The sequence below is a fragment of the Mus musculus genome, chromosome 14, assembly GCF_000001635.26.
Source record: "Mus musculus strain C57BL/6J chromosome 14, GRCm38.p6 C57BL/6J".
Classification (NCBI taxonomy): Eukaryota; Metazoa; Chordata; class Mammalia; order Rodentia; family Muridae; genus Mus; species Mus musculus.
This window is the reverse complement of record NC_000080.6, coordinates 101,821,702-101,841,579: the sequence shown is the minus strand read 5'-3', so window position 1 is coordinate 101,841,579 and position 19,878 is coordinate 101,821,702. Positions and strand designations below refer to the sequence as shown.

At 42.9% G+C, this 19,878-nt stretch overlaps 1 protein-coding gene across 22 annotated transcripts in view; it reads right to left on the bottom strand.

Moving 5' to 3' along the window:
- The window catches only part of Lmo7 (LIM domain only 7), a 204,781-nt gene that overhangs the window by 93,129 nt on the left and 91,774 nt on the right, over positions 1-19,878 (bottom strand). For 12 of the 22 annotated variants that reach the window (NM_201529.2, XM_006519176.3, XM_030247869.1 and 9 more), the window contains exon 4: positions 602-708. In NM_201529.2, coding sequence (NP_963287.2) covers positions 602-708 — 107 coding nt within the window. The other 10 variants (XM_006519184.1, XM_006519191.1, XM_017316070.1 and 7 more) reach the window with 9 other exon arrangements.

The window sequence follows — 19,878 nt, the reverse complement described above, 5'->3', positions numbered from 1 at the left end:
ACTACCACAGTGGGAAGGGTTCATTATTCTAAAAGCAACCACTGACAAGGTTGTTGGCCCTAGGCAAGACAGTCCTGTCAGATATGACCAAGGAGGCTTGCACCAGCTGTCCCTGTCATTTTCCATGTCCAACTACCTAAAAGCTACTTTCAACTGACCCTTCTTACCTTTCTATTATGCTAATAGCCTCTAAATTCGCTTGATAATTAAAATAAACAGCGTTACCATTAGCAACCAAGCATGGCCAGGCTGGAAAACATTCAAATATAAGCCGCCACTCTGGTCAGTGTAGAGATTTACAACAAGATCCTGACACCGTGTCACTTACAGAAGGCTTCACACTCTGAGCCAGTCCTCAAGACGATTTTTTAAGAGTCTATTTTGGAATGAGACACAAGAAAGACAGAGAGAGGAAAGATAGTTCCATAAGCACAAAATTTCTCAGCAACAATTTTCACTTAAGCTGCAAACCTCCTATATATATATATATATATATATATATATATATATATATATACACACACACACACACACATACACATATATAACATTTAGCTATGATACAATTATTCTACATTTAAAACACACCAGTGAGACTTACTTGACGGTGACTCGGTTTGATAAGTCCTGTAGATCCCCCGGATGAAAAAGCTGGGCTTCTTTCAATCCAATCTGTTCACAAGCTCTCAAAAAAACATTTATGTTATCCTGTGAAAAGAATTGGAAAGTGATTGCTTAGCCGAGCTTGCTCTCAGACAAAGGTTACCAATTTTTATGATACGAGTTCGCAACTTCAAAGTCCAATTATAGTCAGCCAAAGAGGCGGTGGCAAGAACAGCCGCATAAGTGTATTCGAAAGAGAGAGAGAAAAAAAAAGTCCGAGAACACGTATAGCCTTTCCGTCTTCCAGAGCATAAAAAGGTGGTGCTATCTTATGCCCGAGCATACACTGTTCCTGTGATCTTTGTGACTGGCACGTTAAACATTACCTGTTATAGGACAAGCGCCTAGCCAGTGAGCAGCAATCTACACTTTGATGTCAGCTCTGCTCTGCAAACAAACGCCCTCTTCCCAGCTTCGCACGGCAAGCTTCACCTCTTTAAAAATAACTCCAGCTACTGACATTCACCCACCCAGAAACTGTTGGCAGGGAAGAAATAAGAGGAGGAACGTTCTGTTTCTATGATTACAAATTACAGAACGGCTGTGGAATACCACACCTGGAATCTGGGTTTGGTTGCTGATCCAGCTCGTGACAGGCACAGAGACCATGCTATCCGACCAAGGAGAAGCCTGGTGCTTATTGGCTGAGCCGGACCATTGGGGAGTGGCGTATTACTCATTCCCTGCACCTGTCTGAAGAGCTGCCTCCAAAAAACTGAAAACCTATCCTCCACCTCCAAGCTTGACCTCCTATCTAGTTTCAAAGCTCCAGTCCTCCACTTACAAACCAGTGCGTGCCACTGTGCTATGCGTGCTGTGTGGTACCACGATGCGTTCTATTTTCAGGGCGCTGCATTGCAACCACACACATTTGGTTACCAGGATTAGCTTTGGCATCGCCCCTTACAGCTCTTGAAAAAGAAAAAAGTATTTTATGTGGCTGAGTTCCTGGTGAGTCCGTGTGGACTCTCTGCTTTTGCTCTGCTGGGAGTTGTGGGTAGGGGAATGTCTTGCTTGCATGCTGGCACATGCTTGTCCACTTAGGTTGGCTGGCAACACCGGCTCTGTGGTATGGGCCTCCCTGGAGCCACACCCCACCTCCCTCCCCAAGGTCCAAGACTACCTGCCAGTACTTTCTATGTGCAGGCAGCGAAGTTGGGGTGTTAGACACAGTAAGAGGTATATCCGAAAGAATGAGAGAGGAAGAGGCCGATTCACCAGCTTAAGTTCCTCAGAGTCTGAGGTGACTTGAGGAAAGTGCAGAAAAAAGTGTGCCCAGAGAAAAGCAACACTGACTGCCAAGGAAGCAAGGGAAACTAGAAATCAACAACAACTGTTTGTGGAGGAGGAAGGCTGTTCCAGGATGCTTTCAGACAAAGACATCGTGAACTAACTAGCCAGGAACTGAAATGTTTGCTTCATTTGAAATAAGTTGGCCCCAAAGCCTAAAGAAATTTCTAAGTAAAAAGTTGAGCAGCCTAAACAAGATGATTTAATTTTAAATTAACATTATGTCCAAGAGGTGAGGGCACTACATACAATGAGGAGAGACTGACGAAGACACCCAAAATTGACCTCTAATCTCCATACACATACACACACACACACACACACACACACACACACACACACAGTGATAACCTATTGGCAAAATTCCAGTTAGGAACACAATGGTATCTTGACTAGTAAGTTTACAATTTCTGAATGCTAGGTTATCTGTAATTATTTGAAAACACAAATTAACAATTTTAATGCCTACTCTCAGAAGAGCAGACAACAAAAATATCTCATTAAGACAATATCTCATATCCAACAGGAAGCAAATCTCATATTTGGGGGAGGGAAAAGTAAAAATAAATTATTATGCATCTTCATATCTGCCTAATTTGGCTCTGAATGCTTACATTTATATAAAATTATCAGATGTGAATATAGTACAGTTGGAAGAATGCTTGCCTAGAAAACATACAAATCCTCAAACAGGGTGCCTGGAACAGAGATACGTAGGTAGGTAGATAGATGGTAGATAGATAGGTAGATAGATAGATGATAGATAGATAGATAGATGATAGATTGATTGATAAATGATAGATAGGTAGATACTAAAACAAAATCAAACAGAATAATCTTAAGAAACTGAGAGTAAACACACCCCACATATTTTACAAAAACATAATAGCACTTACCTTGTGAACGAAATGTTCAGGTTGATAAGAGAGAAGCCACACATTCCTCAAAGCCCATCTAAGTATTTAGAGAGAAACCACTTCAAATCGAAAGTGACTCTACTCCATGGAGAACAAAGTTCAAGGAAAGAACACAAGTGGTGTGATTACATCTTAGGCTTGAGTAAAACCTTTTTTTATCAGCCACAAAGCAGAATGCTGTTTTCAAGGCTTAGCGGTTCTCGGTTTTAAAAGCAGACAAGCGTCCTATATAAACTCACACATGGCCTACGCACTGGAAGTGAGGTCTGCTCCAATCAGAATTGGAACCTCCATCCCGCATCCTGGACTGGAGCCCACTGGTAATTTATTTCCTGCCATTTCAAAGGATCCAAGTGGAGCATTGCCTCAGGGGATAGACAAAATTATAAAATAAAAATTTCATGTCTGTTCCAGCATCAAGCAGCCACACCCAGCTCAGCATAATAAAAAGAAGGCTTTTAGTCTTTACTGGGTAGAGTCATTTTCACTAGAAACTACTCAAAAAAAAAAAAAAAAAAGGAAAAAGAAAAAAAAAGTAAAGTAAAACAAAAACATCAACAACAGCAACAAAAAAGCATAAATGGAAATCTACCTCATCTAATTGGCCTGGGAGCCAGGACTAGCTTTAGAGAGATTAGTTATGCTTTCTGGCCCCATTTTCTTTATCCACATAGTGAGTGCATACAGATCTTCGAACCATTACAAAGGACAGGCAATTCTGTCTGCAAGGAGATGAGTGTCAGAGCCCACTGATTCCTCATACAAATATTCTATAGCTCAACAAAAGACACCCTATCACAAATAGCGTGCTTTAAACACACGTGATCCCTACACATTCAGGGCCAAAGGTAACTTTCAAAAACTAAACCAAAATACTACTACTAATAATAATAATAATAATAACTTCAATAATAATAAACTCTAGTGGTACCCAAGTAGCTCCTTCTCATTTACAATGTTTCTGTGGAGATGAAAGAAAAGCAAACACTACAAAAAAAGTAGAAGGATTGAGATGTTCATACTTCCCGCCACACACACCATAACCCCGACTAATCATTAGTAATAGTGGTGCTCACTAAGAAACTAGGATGAAAATTCCACAAAGTTCTACAAAGTTCTCCGGTTGGTACTGGCTCACTGCAGAACTTCTGTTACTTATGCCAAACTGTAAAACAGAAGATCCTGAAACAGCTGCCTCAGACAAAAGACAGCAATTCTGGAGAGTCTAGAATGTGGGGACCGCCTTGACTAGGTAGGTGGCTCTGAGGTGGAGGACCCTTCCTAGAGAGCTGTAACTGGCATGTCAGCTCAGGCTGCAGTTATGCAAAGCTTGGCCTGCCGTGGTGGCTGTTCCCTAGGTAACTCACTCATGTGGTTGGCAAATCAGGGCAAACCGATGCTTCCAGAAGACTTAGCTGACAGAGCCAGTGATCTGAGAGAGAGCAAAGTGGAAGCCGCACGTCCTGGCTCTGAAAGTCTTGTTCCATCGTTTCTACAGGACTCTACTGTTACAGAGACCAGCCCTGTTCAGTGAAGACTGCACAAGGACATAAATAAAGCGCGAGAATCATCCAGCCATGGGGGAATACTGGTCCAGCATTTCACTGTATGGACACCAGTGATTCAAACCCCACTCATATAAAAAATTCACACACACTCTCTCTCAAGGATTCGCAAATTCTGTTTATTAACTATTTGTTTAGTGTGTCTATTAGGGGGTTGTTTGCATGTGTGTAGTGTGGATACATGCCAGGTGGAAGAGACCAGAGAACAATTTTTAGAAGTCAGGTCTCTCTCTCTACCAGAAGTTCTAGGATCAAATTCAAGTCACCAGCCTTGCAGGCGCCTTTACCCACTGTCTTAGTTTTACTATTGCTGTCATGAAATACCATGAGCAAAAGCAAGTTGGGGGAGGAAAAAAAAATTATTTGGCTTATACAGCCATACACATGGTCCATTACTGAAGGAAGTCAGGACAGGAACTCAAACAGGGCAGAAACATGGAGGCAACCATTTAAACCAAGGCTCTGGAGTGTACTGCTTACTGGCTTGCTCCTGATAGCTTACTCAGCCTGCTTTCTTATTGGACCCATGACCACCAGTCAGGGATGGCACCACCCACAATAGACTGCCCTACCACCGTCATCATCAATCATTAACTAAGAAAATGTCATACAAGCTTGCCTACAAACAGATCTTACAGAGACTTTTTTTTTTAATCCAGGGTCCGTCCTTTTGTAACTAGTAACATGAGACTATCCAGTATACCCACTGAGCCATCTCACTGGACCACAACCCCCAAATCCTTATCTTTTGTCAAGATCAGAATCTAGATCATCATCAAAGTCAGCTCCAGGTGTGTAAGAAATTGGGTAAATGTACTTCCCGGAATAGAGCCTTTGAGTACAGTGTCCTCTCAATACAACCGCCAGTGAATGAAAAGGGAGTCTGTCTTGTCCCGAGAGCCTGCTTTAAATATGTGTAATGCAGACAGTTTTGGGGCCAAAGGTAACAAACAAACAAAGATAAACCTTAATGGTATCTAAATAGCTCTCTTCTGTTTACAGTGTTGCTATGGAGATAAATGAAGGCAAACACAACAGGAGGAGGAGGAGGAGGAGGCTTCAGCTGGTGGGGGAGCACCTGAACTCCAAGCATCCTCCACACTCCAGGTCCAGGTGTGGAGAAACCAAAGGCACATAGAGCCACCTCTCCCTGGAAATGCTGGAAGTTTCTCCATGAGGACTTCTCAGTTAGCTGGCTCCTCCCTCCAGACTCTTCATTTAACCTTAAACATTATCTTCCTTCTTCCTGGCAGAGTTGCCTATGTGAGCATCAGTGTAACTTTCTCAGTCTGCTTGCCATCTTGCCTGCAGACACTGGGGGAGACTAGAGATTTCGGATCTCTTTGCAGTGGCTGGCAGTGCCTGTTCCCTCTAAGGAATGACCTCTCCACTGTGAATCTGACTGAGCTTCAGAAAGCCAGGTCTGTGGAACTCCGAAGAAGCTTCCCCTATTCCAGGCTTCCAGGAAGACTGAGGGACAACACCCCGAAGCATCTTAGAAACCCTATTGCTGGGTTGAATGGTTGTAGGCACTTCCTTGCATCTTTCTAGGAACTCAAAGGGTTTCATAGCCACACCCTCAACTTCATCATTAACCTTGTTTTCCTGCCAATGCTCTGAACTTAATCTAGGCCTGAAAACTATGTCTCAACTCCAGCAGCGTATACTGACTCAAGATTCTGGATAGCTGTCAATCCCGTGATGCCCCTGTGCCTCCTGCTTTTCATTCAATTCCTCCCTTTCTCTCCCCTCTGGGGTTTTGCTATAATCAAAGAACAGAATCCAGACTTGACTCCCAAATTCTGGTATTCTCATTACAGAAGTGAAAAGTCTGTCCTAGACCACCTAGCTGACTGGGTATAATTCCTAGGTACACAGGAGTGGTTGTCAGAAGAGGAGAATCACCTTGGAAACAGGCTATCATGACACTCTTACAATAAGGAACATGAAACATCACAAAGTTGGAGCATAAAAGTATATAGAGCTACGGAACTTCAGATGCCCTGTGCAGGATATCCAGAGAGCAATAAATCAAGTTCAGAACCCATGAGAAATATTTGATCTTAAATAACTTAAAGAGAGCTGGAGAGATGGCTCAGAGGTTAGAAGGCCTGACTGCTTATTCAAATGGCCTGAATTTGGTTCCCAGAACCAACACAAAGCTCATAACCATCTGAAACTCTACTTCCAGGGAGCTGGTACCTACCTCTGAGTTCCTGAGGGCATTGCACATGCATGGTACACAAACATACATGCATGCAAAACACCTCTACACGTAAAAATAAAAATAACTCTGAAATATAAGAGCTGTTCGAAAGGAGGCTTTGTTTGTTTGTTCGTTTTTAGGGAGTTGGTTTAAGGAGTCAGCATGCGTTGGTAGTAGGGGCAGTAGTTAAACTAAATACTGCAGATGAGCCTTCCTGGGAGAGTAAGATCATGAGCTCAGCTGGGCTACACAGTAATACCCCATCTCCAATGGACAAATCAGAGAGTAGAGAGGAATGGAAGAAAACACTAGGGTATATCTCAGCAGAAGAGCACCTGAATAGCATCACAAAGGTCTTGGATTGATTTTCCAGAACAGACAGACAGGAAGGGAGGGGGGAGGAGGGAGGAAAGGAGAAGAGGATTCCCAATTAACTACAATATTTAAAAGGCAAGAAATAAAATCTAGCACGCAGAGAAGAAGAATGGTTATGAAAACATGAAGAGGATTATGAAACACGGGGAAGAGAGGAAGTTTCCAGAAGGAAGTGTGGGTTGCTATGATGCATGGCAGTCCTGAGGAATGAAAACCACTCAAAGAATTTGACGATGATATGAAGTACCTTTAGTGACCATAGAGTCCAAAGGACAAAAAAGTAAATAAATGACTAAGAAACTGGCTCCTGGCAAAGATTCCCCATATCCAGATCACTGCTCCTCCTCCACTGCACCCCACCCCTTAGGAAGCTCACTATAGGGGTGGGGGAGTCCAGAAATAGCTCTCACATCTAGCTAGACCAATATATCAATTGTGCCACAACTGGTCCCATTACTGTCCCGTGTGTAAAATGTTTATATCTCAATCATGTGGGTGTGTCTTCATTCTACATCCTGAAGATGGAGTCTGAGCACAACATGAAGCTGACAAACATTCAAATCCTAGGCCAGAGGCGAGGCAAGTTGTATCACATGTGTAGCCTGTTCTATTTGTTCCTCACTAAGGTCTCTCCTTCTAGAAGTCCTTAACCAGTAACATATTCTCTTGTTACTTTAGAATGTTTTCTTGTTCTTTTTCCAGAGATAGAAATTGTTGGGATGACTGTCCGGAGCTTAAGTTAAACAGTCACACCTGTTTTAGTAAGCTATCAGTCTACACAAGGACTCTCTCCTTTTGTGATCCTACTGTTTTCTTGCTCAGCCCAATCCCACACTCACTCCTGTGCCCTCACCTCCTATCCCCCCCAAATTAGAGATGATCAGACAAGTACACACACACACACACACACACCAAAAGCCACAGATTCAAAAAACAGTTCCCATGTCCACGAACAGACCGATGGATGCACAAGCTGCAACGTCAGCATTCAAGATTGATGTTCACCCATTTAAAAAAGCCACAAAATACGAACACGTTCTACAGGTTAGGTGAAACTCCCAGAGCAGCTCTCAAAGGTCACATGCACCGCCACTGAAATGAAACATCCAAAATGGCTATGCCCCTAGAGACAAAATGCAGGCTGATGGCTGCAGGGGCTGGAGGGAAAAAAGACACAGGGAGAAACTACTTAATGATCCAGAGGTTTAACTTTGAAGTCCTGAAATGTTCGGTGATTACATGTTACTATAAATACCTCTGAATGATTAACTTTGAAACTAATGTTATATGAACTTCTTCTTGAGAAATTGTTTCTAAGAGGTGCCCTCGCCAATGTGTTTAAAATTGAAATGCTCTTTTTAAATTCTGTGTGCCTAGAGGAAAGAGTTCAGTTGATAAAATGCTCGCCATTCAAGTAGGAGGACCGAGGTCTGACCCCAGGAACCCACGTGTGCTGGACTTGGTGGTGCATACGTGTAGCCTCTCCACAGGACAGCCTGGGCCTGGATGGCTGGCCGGCTTAGTGCTCAGTGAGGAGAAGCCAATGAGAAGGCCCATCTCTAAGAAAAGGTCGGTATGTGAGATGCATCAGTAGAAACAAGCACTTGCCATGCAAGCCTACTGGCCTGAGTATGATACCTAGAACACATTTAAGGGAGGGAGCAAGAGAGAACTGACTTCATAAAGTTGTCCTCTGACCTTCTCATACATGCCATGGCATGTGCATATGCACATACATACAAACATACATACATACACCATACATACATACAAACATGCATCCTACATACATACAAACATGCATCCTACAGGCATAAATACAACTGATAATGTTTCCAAGGGGAGAGAATCCTAAGGAACACTCAAGGTTCACCTTTGACCTATACAAGCATGTACCTATGTGCGTGCATGCGCGCATGCGTGCATGCACATACATACACATACACACAATGTTCACACATTCTTAAAAGTATTTCTATGTGTTTTCTATTCTACATCAAACCATCCATTAACAAACATCTATAGCCTAATTAAACTATACTACACCACCTAGGCTCTTATCCTATGTCATTCTTATTATTACTTGAAGAATCCAAACTAACAAAAATGCCCTCAGTGAAAACTACTAAGTGTGCTGACTTCAGAAGGGCAGAGAGAGTACATCACATCATCCACATTCCTCAGTGGAAAACTAGTCATGGAAAGGACCGGTCATTACCTTCGGCCCTTTCTGTCAATACTTCCCGAGTAGATAAGGTCAAGAAATGTCTGTCTGGAACCAGAGGGTTTTATAGACTAATAAAGGGATGCATCACAGATGACTAAGCTCATCATCCTAGGCAATTTATGAGAGTAAAGCTGGGCTTCAGGATCTGCTTTGAGAACCTACAAAGCTCCGAAGCTTAATCCAAAGCTCCCACAAGATACTACCTGAAAGTCCTACTCCCCAGTTAACACAGCACTCTTCTCGTGGCTTTAAAGTAGCTGCAGGAGGCGCAAGCCTATTGTAAACGAGTCTCTCTTTTTTTTTTTTTCATCGTTTTTTATTGGATATTTTATTGATTTACATTTCCAATGGTATCCCCTTTTCAGGTTTCCACACATACACCCAGAAACCCCCTAGCCCATGTCCCTCTCCCTCTGCCTCTATGATGATACTTACCCAACCACCCACTCCCGCCTCCCCGCCCTGGCATTCCCTTACACTGGGGCATCAAGCCTCCACAGAACCAAGGGCCTCTCTTTTCATTGATGCCAGATAAGGCCAACCTCTGCTATTTATGAGGCTGGAGCCTTGGGTCCTTCCATGTGTACTCTTCAGTTGGTGGTTTAGTCCCTGGGAGCTCTGCGGTGGGGTCTGGTTGGTTGATACTGTTCTTCCTATGGGGTTACAAACCCCTTCAGCTCCTTCAGTCCTTTCTCTAACTCCTCCATTGTAAACAAACCTTTTAACATACATAGGAGTACTGGATATGCACCAGGTTAGGCTCAGAGACTTAGAAACCCTAATTCCTTGCCCGTTTTGATGCAGTGCTAAAGTCTCAAGATGCTCACAAGTATAAGTGATGCAGAGATGGGGCCCTCATTGAAGCAGAGGCACCCAGCTGAATCCACTGGTGTTCTGCAGTCACCAGTGGCCAGTCAGTTCCACGCAAACACAGAGGAACCATGCAGATGAAACTGATACTCAGGGAAACAGCCTAGCTGTTTCTCATAAAGCAAGGTCACAAAACTGTCACTGGCCTGAGAGACACATGGAAACCTGGGTTTCATCCCAGACCTTCTCAAGCACAGCCCATGTTAGAGAGAGATTCCCCACCAGTCATCAGTTTGGAGAGGGTGATTAGACAAACGCATTTTCAAATAGTTCTTCACTGGGCACTGAAATCCCTAGAGATGCTGGAGTCCATATGATACCAACCTCGAAATTACTTGAAGACTCCTTTCATGATATAGACAGTGATCAAAATTCTTTTTATAAAACCGCTGAATATCAGTCTAAATTTGCGTTTCAAATATACAGATCCCACCAAGAAGTAGTTGAGCCACAATTTGGTCAGCTACTCAGTCCTACTGCTTTTTCAGATGTTTTGAGAGAGGATCTCACTTGCCTCAAATTCACTAGCTAGCCCAGACTGACCTTAAACTCATGTTAATTCTCCTTCCTCAGAGTTGAGTGCATCTTGCTCCACTAATGCTTGCTTTTTAATTTGTGAGGTAAATCATGCTAAATCTTCTGGCTTAGATTGCTTAGTTAATAACAAACACAGTAAACCCAGTTATCAACAAATACACACATTTATGAGAACTGTGTATGTAGATAGTCATCAGAAATCCAGCTTTACATCTTATTGATGAGGAAAGAAGGCAGTCTTGTTCCTTTCCTGGTGATTCGTTTGAGACAAGATCTCATTACAGAGCCCAAGCAGGGCTCAAATCTAAGACCCTCCCGCTTTGGCTTCCTGAGTCCTGCCTGAGATTACGGGTGTACCTCACCATGCACTGCTTCAGTGTTCTGTTTATTTTTAAGTTTTCTTGGTTCTCAAAGAAAAGAGCTTGGTCTCTGCTCACAGCTGAGGCCACGAGCAGTGATTAAAGTTTTGTGACACAAGAGTGCAGACCTAAGGACCGATGGGAGGGCAGAGGAAGTGCCAAGAGACACAGAGGGACAGGAGATTCTCCTCGGCTGCAATGCCAGCTGCGTGGCAGCTGAGGTTTTGCCAGCACTGGTTGGCAGAGCAAGAGCAAAACCTACCACAGCAAGAGAGGGCAGAGGAGAGGGCTGGCAAGGCGGGGCAACAGGAAGCCAAGGGGAAAGGGTCAGGTGCTCTGCTAAAGGCTGTTTGCCCACATGTTTAATTAATCTCGGATATAGCACCAGCAGGAACAGGCTTTATCCAATGGACACATGAATAAGGGGACAGTTTTACACAGTGTTCAGATTGCACTTTATATTAAAAGTCAAGTCACACTAAAACTCACCTGCTTTTTGTTTGTTTTACTAAAATGCTGAAATGCTTGCTAAGAGGATCCTGGGCTCCAAAGTACAGCACATCGCTGCTTTAAAAAGCTCAGCATCACAATCCAAAAGAAAAAGCTTTTATGGAGCAAATGTAAGGTGGGGGGAAACTGCCTAGCAACAGGAGAAGCAGCTGGGAGTGAGTACTTCCTTCTGCTAGGCACTACCCCACCTCACACTCACACACTCACACTCACCCGAGAGCATTAGCCCCAGGACTTGCTGCTTCTCCGGGCTGACTCACTTTACTAAAGTGTCAGTCCTAGTAAAATACTGCTCCAAACCCCACACACATGGTGCACAACACATCCACTCCCTTCCTAACTAACATAAGCCTTAGCCAACTGAACGGCAGTCCGTCTTCCAAGACCCCATAGCCTCTCCTAAGGTCAAATTCTCTCTTTAATGTCCTTTGTTCTCTGCTTGCATGGCAGTTCTTGTATTAGTTAATTGGTCCTTCAACTGGCTACTTTTCCTACTGTGGAGCTTTTACTTTTCATCTGGTAGCATATTAAAGCACTTTACAAATATTATCTTACTCAAATTCTCATCAAAAACAAAAACAAAAAAACAAAAAAGCCTACAGTCTCCTTGCCTGTGCTTGAGACAAAAGGAACACTAGGTACCCAAGGTCACCAGTCCCAACAAATTAATACATTATCCTGTGGGGCTGGTAATCAAGCACTGCATTGTAACTCAGATGAACACTGAGTTCTGTAGTTCTGTCATTCAGTACCTTCCTCAGGCTGCGACCCCCTAATACTGTTCCTCAGATTATGGTGACCCCAACCATAAAATCATTTCCATTGCTATTTCATAGCTGTAATCATGCTACTCTTATGAATCATAGTATAAATATCTGTGTTTCCCAGTGGTCTTAGGCCACCACCCACAGACTGAGAAGCACTGATCCAAGTTCTCTTAGTGGGCTGAAATCCATGTGTCTACTAGTTATGGTCCCTCATCCTAAGAGAAACTTGTCTTACCTTCCCACCTTCTAATGGCAGACATCACCTTCACTCAGTCTCCTGTCCATTCGTCGTCAAAGAGAGCTGCCTTAGACTGAGTCCATCAGCCTCTCCTCCAGCCCTCTATCTCTACACACAGGCTTGGGACTGCATTAGGCCCACCTGGACCACATAAGCAGATTAGCAACCTCTGTCCCATCCTAACTTGGCCTTGTGAAACGTTCCCAGTTTTCACGGTTTACAATGCATGCCACCTGAGAACCACTTTGACTAGAGCAGTGTTTAAACCTCCTTTAAGATAGGTTCTATGTGCTAGATCCTTCCTTCTCGGTAACTCCAGGCTGGAATTCAAGGTGCTAAATTATTGCCAAGGTTTCATTAATAATGCTTACCTCAGAAAAGTAGGGTGGTGGGCTCTTAGTGAGAGCTTTGAGAAAAGAGGTTGTAGTGTGATTATATAGTGTGCAGCGCCTCTGGCACATAAGTGGGGAGTGAGCGGAGGGATAGCCCAGAACATCACGTATTACAGGCTTGATTTTTTTTTCCTGTTGCCATTGAAATTGCACAGCTAATTGGCATCATATGCTCCAGCAATACACAGGTGTCCCTCACTCACATTTCACAGGAAGATATGTAAAATACAGCTGGCCAAATTTAGAACAAAAATAAAATGGCTATAAGAGAATCTAAGTTATAAATCTGTCAGTGTCGTAGATAAAGGCTTAAAATATAAATTAAGCTCATAGACCACATAAAATCATTCTGGGTTCCCATGACCTTTTTTTCCAACTAAAATGTAGTTAGCATCGATTCCTGATAAATGTCCTTTTGGAGTTGGGCCCATCTAGATCATTTTTGCAAATCTTTATTTTATTAATTTGTTTTCAAGCTGTATTTAAATTGGACAAACTGAATTATCATGATTCAGCCAAATATAAGACATTTTCCTATAAATATTGATGAAAACTTAAGGGTCGTAGGAATTGGCAGGGCAAAGGTTCAGGAATTGTCACTGGCAAAGCACTTATAGCTTATTATAATATAAACTTTCAGTTGTTTTTTAACACATAGAGTCTACACTAGCAGAAAACGGGAAAAACTTCATGTATCTTTGTGCTTTTTACTTTCACTCTTAATGCTAGATAGAATGTATAGCTTCAAGGTATCTAAACTATGGTCACATCCACTAATCTATAGCTAGAGAAAGCCTGTCTATAGAAAATGAGGTTGCTGATACTCAATGAGAATCAGGAAATCAGGCAGACACACCACTATGCAAAACATCATAACAGGAGAAAGAAAGGAGAGGGAAGAAAGAAGTCAGCTAAAACTCACACAGAAATTCATAACACGACTCTAGCCACATCTTCACGCTTCGTGGTTGTACACTTGTGAAACGTGTGCTGGCTACTTTATGTCAACTTGACACAGCTATAGTCATCGAAGGGGAAACCTTGATTGAGAAAACACCTGCACAAGATCAAGCTGTAGGCAAGTTGGTAGGACTTTGCCTAGTGATTGATGAGGGAGGGCCCAGCTGATTGTGGGTGGGGCTACCCCAAGACTGGTGGTCTGGCTCTCTACAAGAAAGCATGCTAAGCAAGCCTTGGGGGAAAAGCCATTAAACAGCACCCTTCTATGGCCTCAGCTCTTGCCTCCAGGTTCCTGCTCTGTTTGAGTTCCCTGACTTCTTGGAAGATGAACAACAGTATGGAAGTTGCTTTGGCCATGGTGTTTCATCACAGCAATAGTAACAGGAAAGTCAGAGCACTAAAATGCTAATGACCGTCTCAAGTACTTTCTAAGACAGCATCACTGACAGAAGTCAGGGCAGGAACTCAAACAGGGAAGGATGCTGGAGACAGGAACTCATGCAGAGGCCATGGAGAGGTTGGACTGGCTTGCTTCTGTGGTTTTGTTCAGCCTTCTTTCTGAAAGAATCCAGGACCACCAGCCCAGGGGATAGCATCACCTACCACAGTCTGAGCCTTCTCTCATTGATCACTAATTGAGAAAATAAATGCCTTACAGATGGCTGTCACGGAGGCATTTCCTCAATTGAAGTCTCCTCCTTTCAGAGGACTCGAGTTAACATTGCACTAGCCAGGACTGTCCCTAAATCAGAGACAGAGCTGCAGATGAGCTGCAGAGATGCCTTGCCACAGCTGTGGAATCAACTGTTTTAGGCCATATTGATCCAAGATTGTGTGATCCAGACCTGAGGTGTCCAGGGAATGTTTGTTGTGCAACTTGTTGCTTTAAATTGGGTTGGTCCATCCTCAAATTATTCCACAAAACAGAAACCGAAGGTACTCTACCCAATTTGTTCTATGAAGCTACAATTACTCTGATACCTAAATCACACAAAGATCCAACAAAGAAAGAGAAATTCAGACCTTCAGTGTTTGAGTTAATTGAAAGCCTTAGAACAAATTCCCAACAGCTACTGATCTTTGTCCTGAATCCTATGCATTTAGTCAAAAGAAAAGAGAACCTGTTAGATGGCTCAGCAGGTAAAGGCACCTGACTATGCAAGACTAAAAACTGGAGTTTGATCTCCAGATCTCACATAAAAGTGGAAAAGACAACAAACTCCAAAAGGTTGTTCTCTGACCTCCATAATATCATACATACATACCACCTACATAATAATAAATGAATATGGAAGTTGCAATCCTTTAAATAGGACACATTTTCTAACATAGATAATGATAAAAGGAAAAAAGAATTTTACTATATCACATTCTATTTTAGAAAACAAATAATAAAGTATTGTATAGTGTTAATGTTAGTTTGTCTTAATATTAGTAACAAAAATCAATAGCATCAACATTACTAATACTCTACACATGCATATAAATGTTTATATCTTTAATTGATGAAAAAATAGAACACACTAAATGGAACGTTGAAACATTTGCTCCATCGATGAGTTACAGGAGAAAGAAAACTATTTTTTAATTCGTTATAGGGCAGTGGGCTGTGCACAGACTGTATGGTCCCTGGTCGAGCAAAGGTCTGGAACCCCAGTACCTGGTGGGTGCTGATTTCCACCTGCATGAGACAGAAGGTGGTCGACCATACCTCTTGGGCTCCCCCTCCCCAGCCCCCTGCTCCTGTTGCAGCTACAGCCTCCTACAGCTCCCTGCAAAAAGGTGTGTGATCATCAGTCATGTAAGAGCAGCACTAAGCCCTCCCACATGCAAATAAGGTTTCTCCAAATCTCTCAGATCAAACCAATGAGAAGTACCTGCTGTCAGACCCTTACCCACCCCAAAACTGTATATAAGAATTCTATCCAGAAGGATTAAAAGTGTGTGAGAACTAAAAAAAAAAAAAAAAAAAAAAAAAATTTGGTTGGTCCAGGTCTACTTGCTCTCTCTAGGTGAGACCCTTTCCAGATATGTTCATCAAGCAATTCAGGTTACAATTTAGAATAGAGACCTGAGTATTCAGGTGCAGAGTCCTAACTCACGGTGTTCTGGTTCTTTTGCTATTTTACCATGCCCTAAATTTCCCTCTCTGGTTTTGGAACCAGATCTGAACCTGTTCTTGGTGAGAATAGTATGGGCTTGCATATGCATACAGAGTTCCATCTGTAGTGGATATGTGTCTGCTTCCTGCCAGGATGATTGTGAAATAAGTTTCTAATACAGTAAACAATCCCCTAACTAAATGCTTTCTTCTATAAGAGCTGTCTTGGTCATGGTGTCTCTTCACAGGTATAGTACAGTGGCTAAGATAGTCTGTGGAACCTATCACAGTGGGGTCTGGGTGAACATGGCTGGGGTCTTCCGTTTCTTGCCCTGGAGCTAACTAACTTCCTTCTCGGTGGTGTTCTCTGCCTTGGAAGTGCATTGGTGAAAAGATAAGGCTCAGCAAGCAGTTCCATGGAGGAGAGAGGCAGTCTGTGGGTGAGGCACTGCAGCAGATGGCATTTGTAGGACAGATAGATGTCTTCAGATCCATAAATTACAGGTATTATAAGGAGGGACTAGCAGTGGCTCCCTAACAAGACAAAGCTTCTATAACAAGCTAATTCTGCACTTCTTATTCAGGAGTAAGAGGGGGAAAACCAAAGGCTGTAAAAAAAAAGTGTCAAGACACTGACTGGGATATAAAAATGTCAAGAAGCTGGAATATAGTGCATTTAAAAAATTCTATCTATCTGTATGTCTGTTTTATTCACATGTGTATGTGATGCATGCCAATGTATGTATAGATGTGCATGTCCATGCATGTGTACACATGTACACCACAGTATATGAAATCAGAGGATAACTTAACTATCAAGTGGACCCCAGAGTAGAACTCAGGTCATCAGACTTGGTGGCAAGAACCCTTACCCACTGAGCCATCTTGTCAACCCAACCTCCGACCATTAATTGCAGACCCTGAGGTCTACCACATTTGCCCCACCTTAGGGTTCCGACATCTGTAAATTAAATTGTTTCCTGTGTTTTCTCATCTCGACCTTCTTCTTCAAATACAAACAGGGCAAGTACAAACTTTGAGGTAAATTGCCAGTAATTCTGCTTAAAGTTTCCATAAATTTAAACACTCTGACTTCTTTAGCAGCTATTCAAGCTTCATCCATAGACACAATCACGGAGCCTGTTTTCGTCCATTTCAACTATCCCAAGGCCCTGGGAGCATGCATCTTGCCAGAATTAAATGAAAGCAGAGGCACCAAAGGGAAAGATTAGTGGTATAAATACATAAAATAATCATAAATAAAGTGGCCCATCCAGACTCTCCAGAGAAAGAGAATCAACAGGGTGGATATAGAAAAGGACTTCTTGGGTCAGTCAAATGGCTCAGGCGGTAAAGGTGCTTGCTGCTAAACCTGACAACCACGTGAGTTCAAGCTAATGATCTTACCTCAAAGAAAAGCAGCACCTCCTGAAAGTTGTCATCTAACCTTCACAAGTGTGAACTCACACACACACACACACACACACACACACACAATAAAGAAATAAAGTAATAAAAAATAAATGTTAAAGTGGAGGCTGCAATGTCCCAACCTGGAGACCCAGGAGAGTCCATGCCATGGTACTATTCCAAAGTAGGATGACCTGGAGGACAGGAAAGTTGACTGATCCTTCAATTCAGTCCAAAGGAGGGAAAGCCTGTGTGGCTGCTCAGGCAAGCAGAGAAGCTCCCTCTCCATAGAAAGGTCAGCCTTCTTCAGAGCAGCCTTCCACTGATGGATAGCAACTGATAGATAACAACTGATGGATAAGACCCACCCCCATCCGCTTTCCTTAATTTACTGATTCAAAGGCTAATGTCATCTAAACACACACTCATAAGCAATGCCAGGAATCACAGCTGACCAAATATCTAGGCATCCCTTATCACAGTCAAGCTAATACAGAAAACAAGCCATCGAAGTAACTGAACTATTCAACCGGCTTTCTCTCTTCCTAAGTTCCTTGTAGTCTGCTCCTCGAGTAGCCGCACTAACATGAGCTAGCAGCTTTATTCAGATAACACACGCCACCCATTGAAAACACACAGTGCACTGCTTCTCATGTATACTCACGGATACTGTGCACCCACAACCATAGGAACCACTAACCTGGGGACAACAAATTACATTGTTCTCAGAATATTCCCTTAGACTCCCAACTATGCCAGTGAGGCTTCCGCAGTCTGGCTTACCCACCTCTCCTCACACCAATCAGACCTAAGTCTTTTATAAACATACCCTCCTCTCTTCCTTAGATCTGGAAACCTCCCACCCACCCGCCCAAGATCAGTCCTCCAGCCACTTCACGCAGGCCCCTCTTCAGCATCATTATCCACTTACATCCCTTTCCCCATATAACTGCTGGCAACTAAGGCAGTCTTGTATTTCCTTCCCTGGAGTTATTAGCATGTATCAAACATTATTCATCTGCAGTATCCTGATGCGGCTCTCACCTCACTGCAGGGAATGCCGGCTCCCAGAGAGTAATTGTCTCAGCCTTCTTGGTAGCCTTGTCCCAAGTGTGAGAAAGTGGCCTGACCTCACAGTAGGCATTCAGTAAATGTTTCCAGGAAGGGAGGGCCTTCCTGAGACTTATCAAGGGACCAGGGCCTCACATTGGTTTCAAACCTTCCATTCTATTTCTTAGCAACCTCATTTGCTCCCCGATAGGCAATTCCTACATAGCGCAAATTACCTTAAAAGGGACTGTTCCAAATTCATTTGGATGAAACTATGAGATAATCCTACTCAGATACTGAATCAATTGGGTTTTTTTTTTTGGATTAATTATTTTTCAACTCCACAAGATAGAGTATTGGTTTAGCAATTCTAATTCATTAAAGTTATGAAAGAAAAAAGAAGCTGGCCCCAAGGCAGAAACTTGACATATAAATGTGGATCTCAGACTTAAAAACCGAGCAGCTTTGGGAGATCTGAGGAAATGCTCCTGAACTTGTGCCAGCAGGTGATTAAGAAATTGTGGCTGGAAATCAAACAGGAGTTTCCTGCTTTGCTGCACTACATCATCACTGGGTATCAGCAACAACTCAGGGGACCTATGCAATGACTCAGAGGGTAAAGGTGCTGGCCCTGCAAGCCTGGCAACCTGAGGTCAATGCCCAGAGCCTAGAGAGGTGGAAGCAGACACCAACTCCAATTCCACAGTTGTGTGCACGCACGCGCACGCGCACACACACACACACACACACACACACACACACATATAAATAAAACAACTCAAGGTTGACGGCAAGTTTTAAATTTTCATCCCTGATGACTCTTGTCTTTTATTGAAAGGAGGAGAGAAGCAAGGAGAGAAGGCTGTGTAAGCAGGTCACCCACCATGGCCGTCTTCATACGCCACCTCTCTAGAAGTGCTCAGGCACCCCCGCATTTATAGCTAACCTTTCTTACCAACAAGATGGCGTCACACATGCCCTGGCCAATAGATCCGATGCAGGGACTGTTTCAAAACATAGATGGCAATCCCCAGCAATCCCAGGGAAACATCATTACCAAAATGAATCAATTAACATGAAACCACGGAAAACATTTTTCATTCATCTCATTTTTAGTAGATGCTTAGCTTTTATGCTGTAATTTCTTACATGAGTAAGCAATATTGTAATATTACTACTATTATATTGTTTCCATAGAAGATGGAGTACCCAGAGCTTTACTTATTGGTGCTAGGATTACAGAGAAACGGTGAATATCAGTATATGAGAGGCTAGTGGGCATTTGAGACAGCTTGGGCTACATTATGACACTATCTCAAGAGAAATAAGTAAATATCTGTTTTGAATGTGACTGACAATAGAGCCATTTTAGCATTTAAGCTAGTTATATGACTTGGAGTGTGGTTTGTGGTCCCTCAGGAAATATTGCTCATTGTAGTTT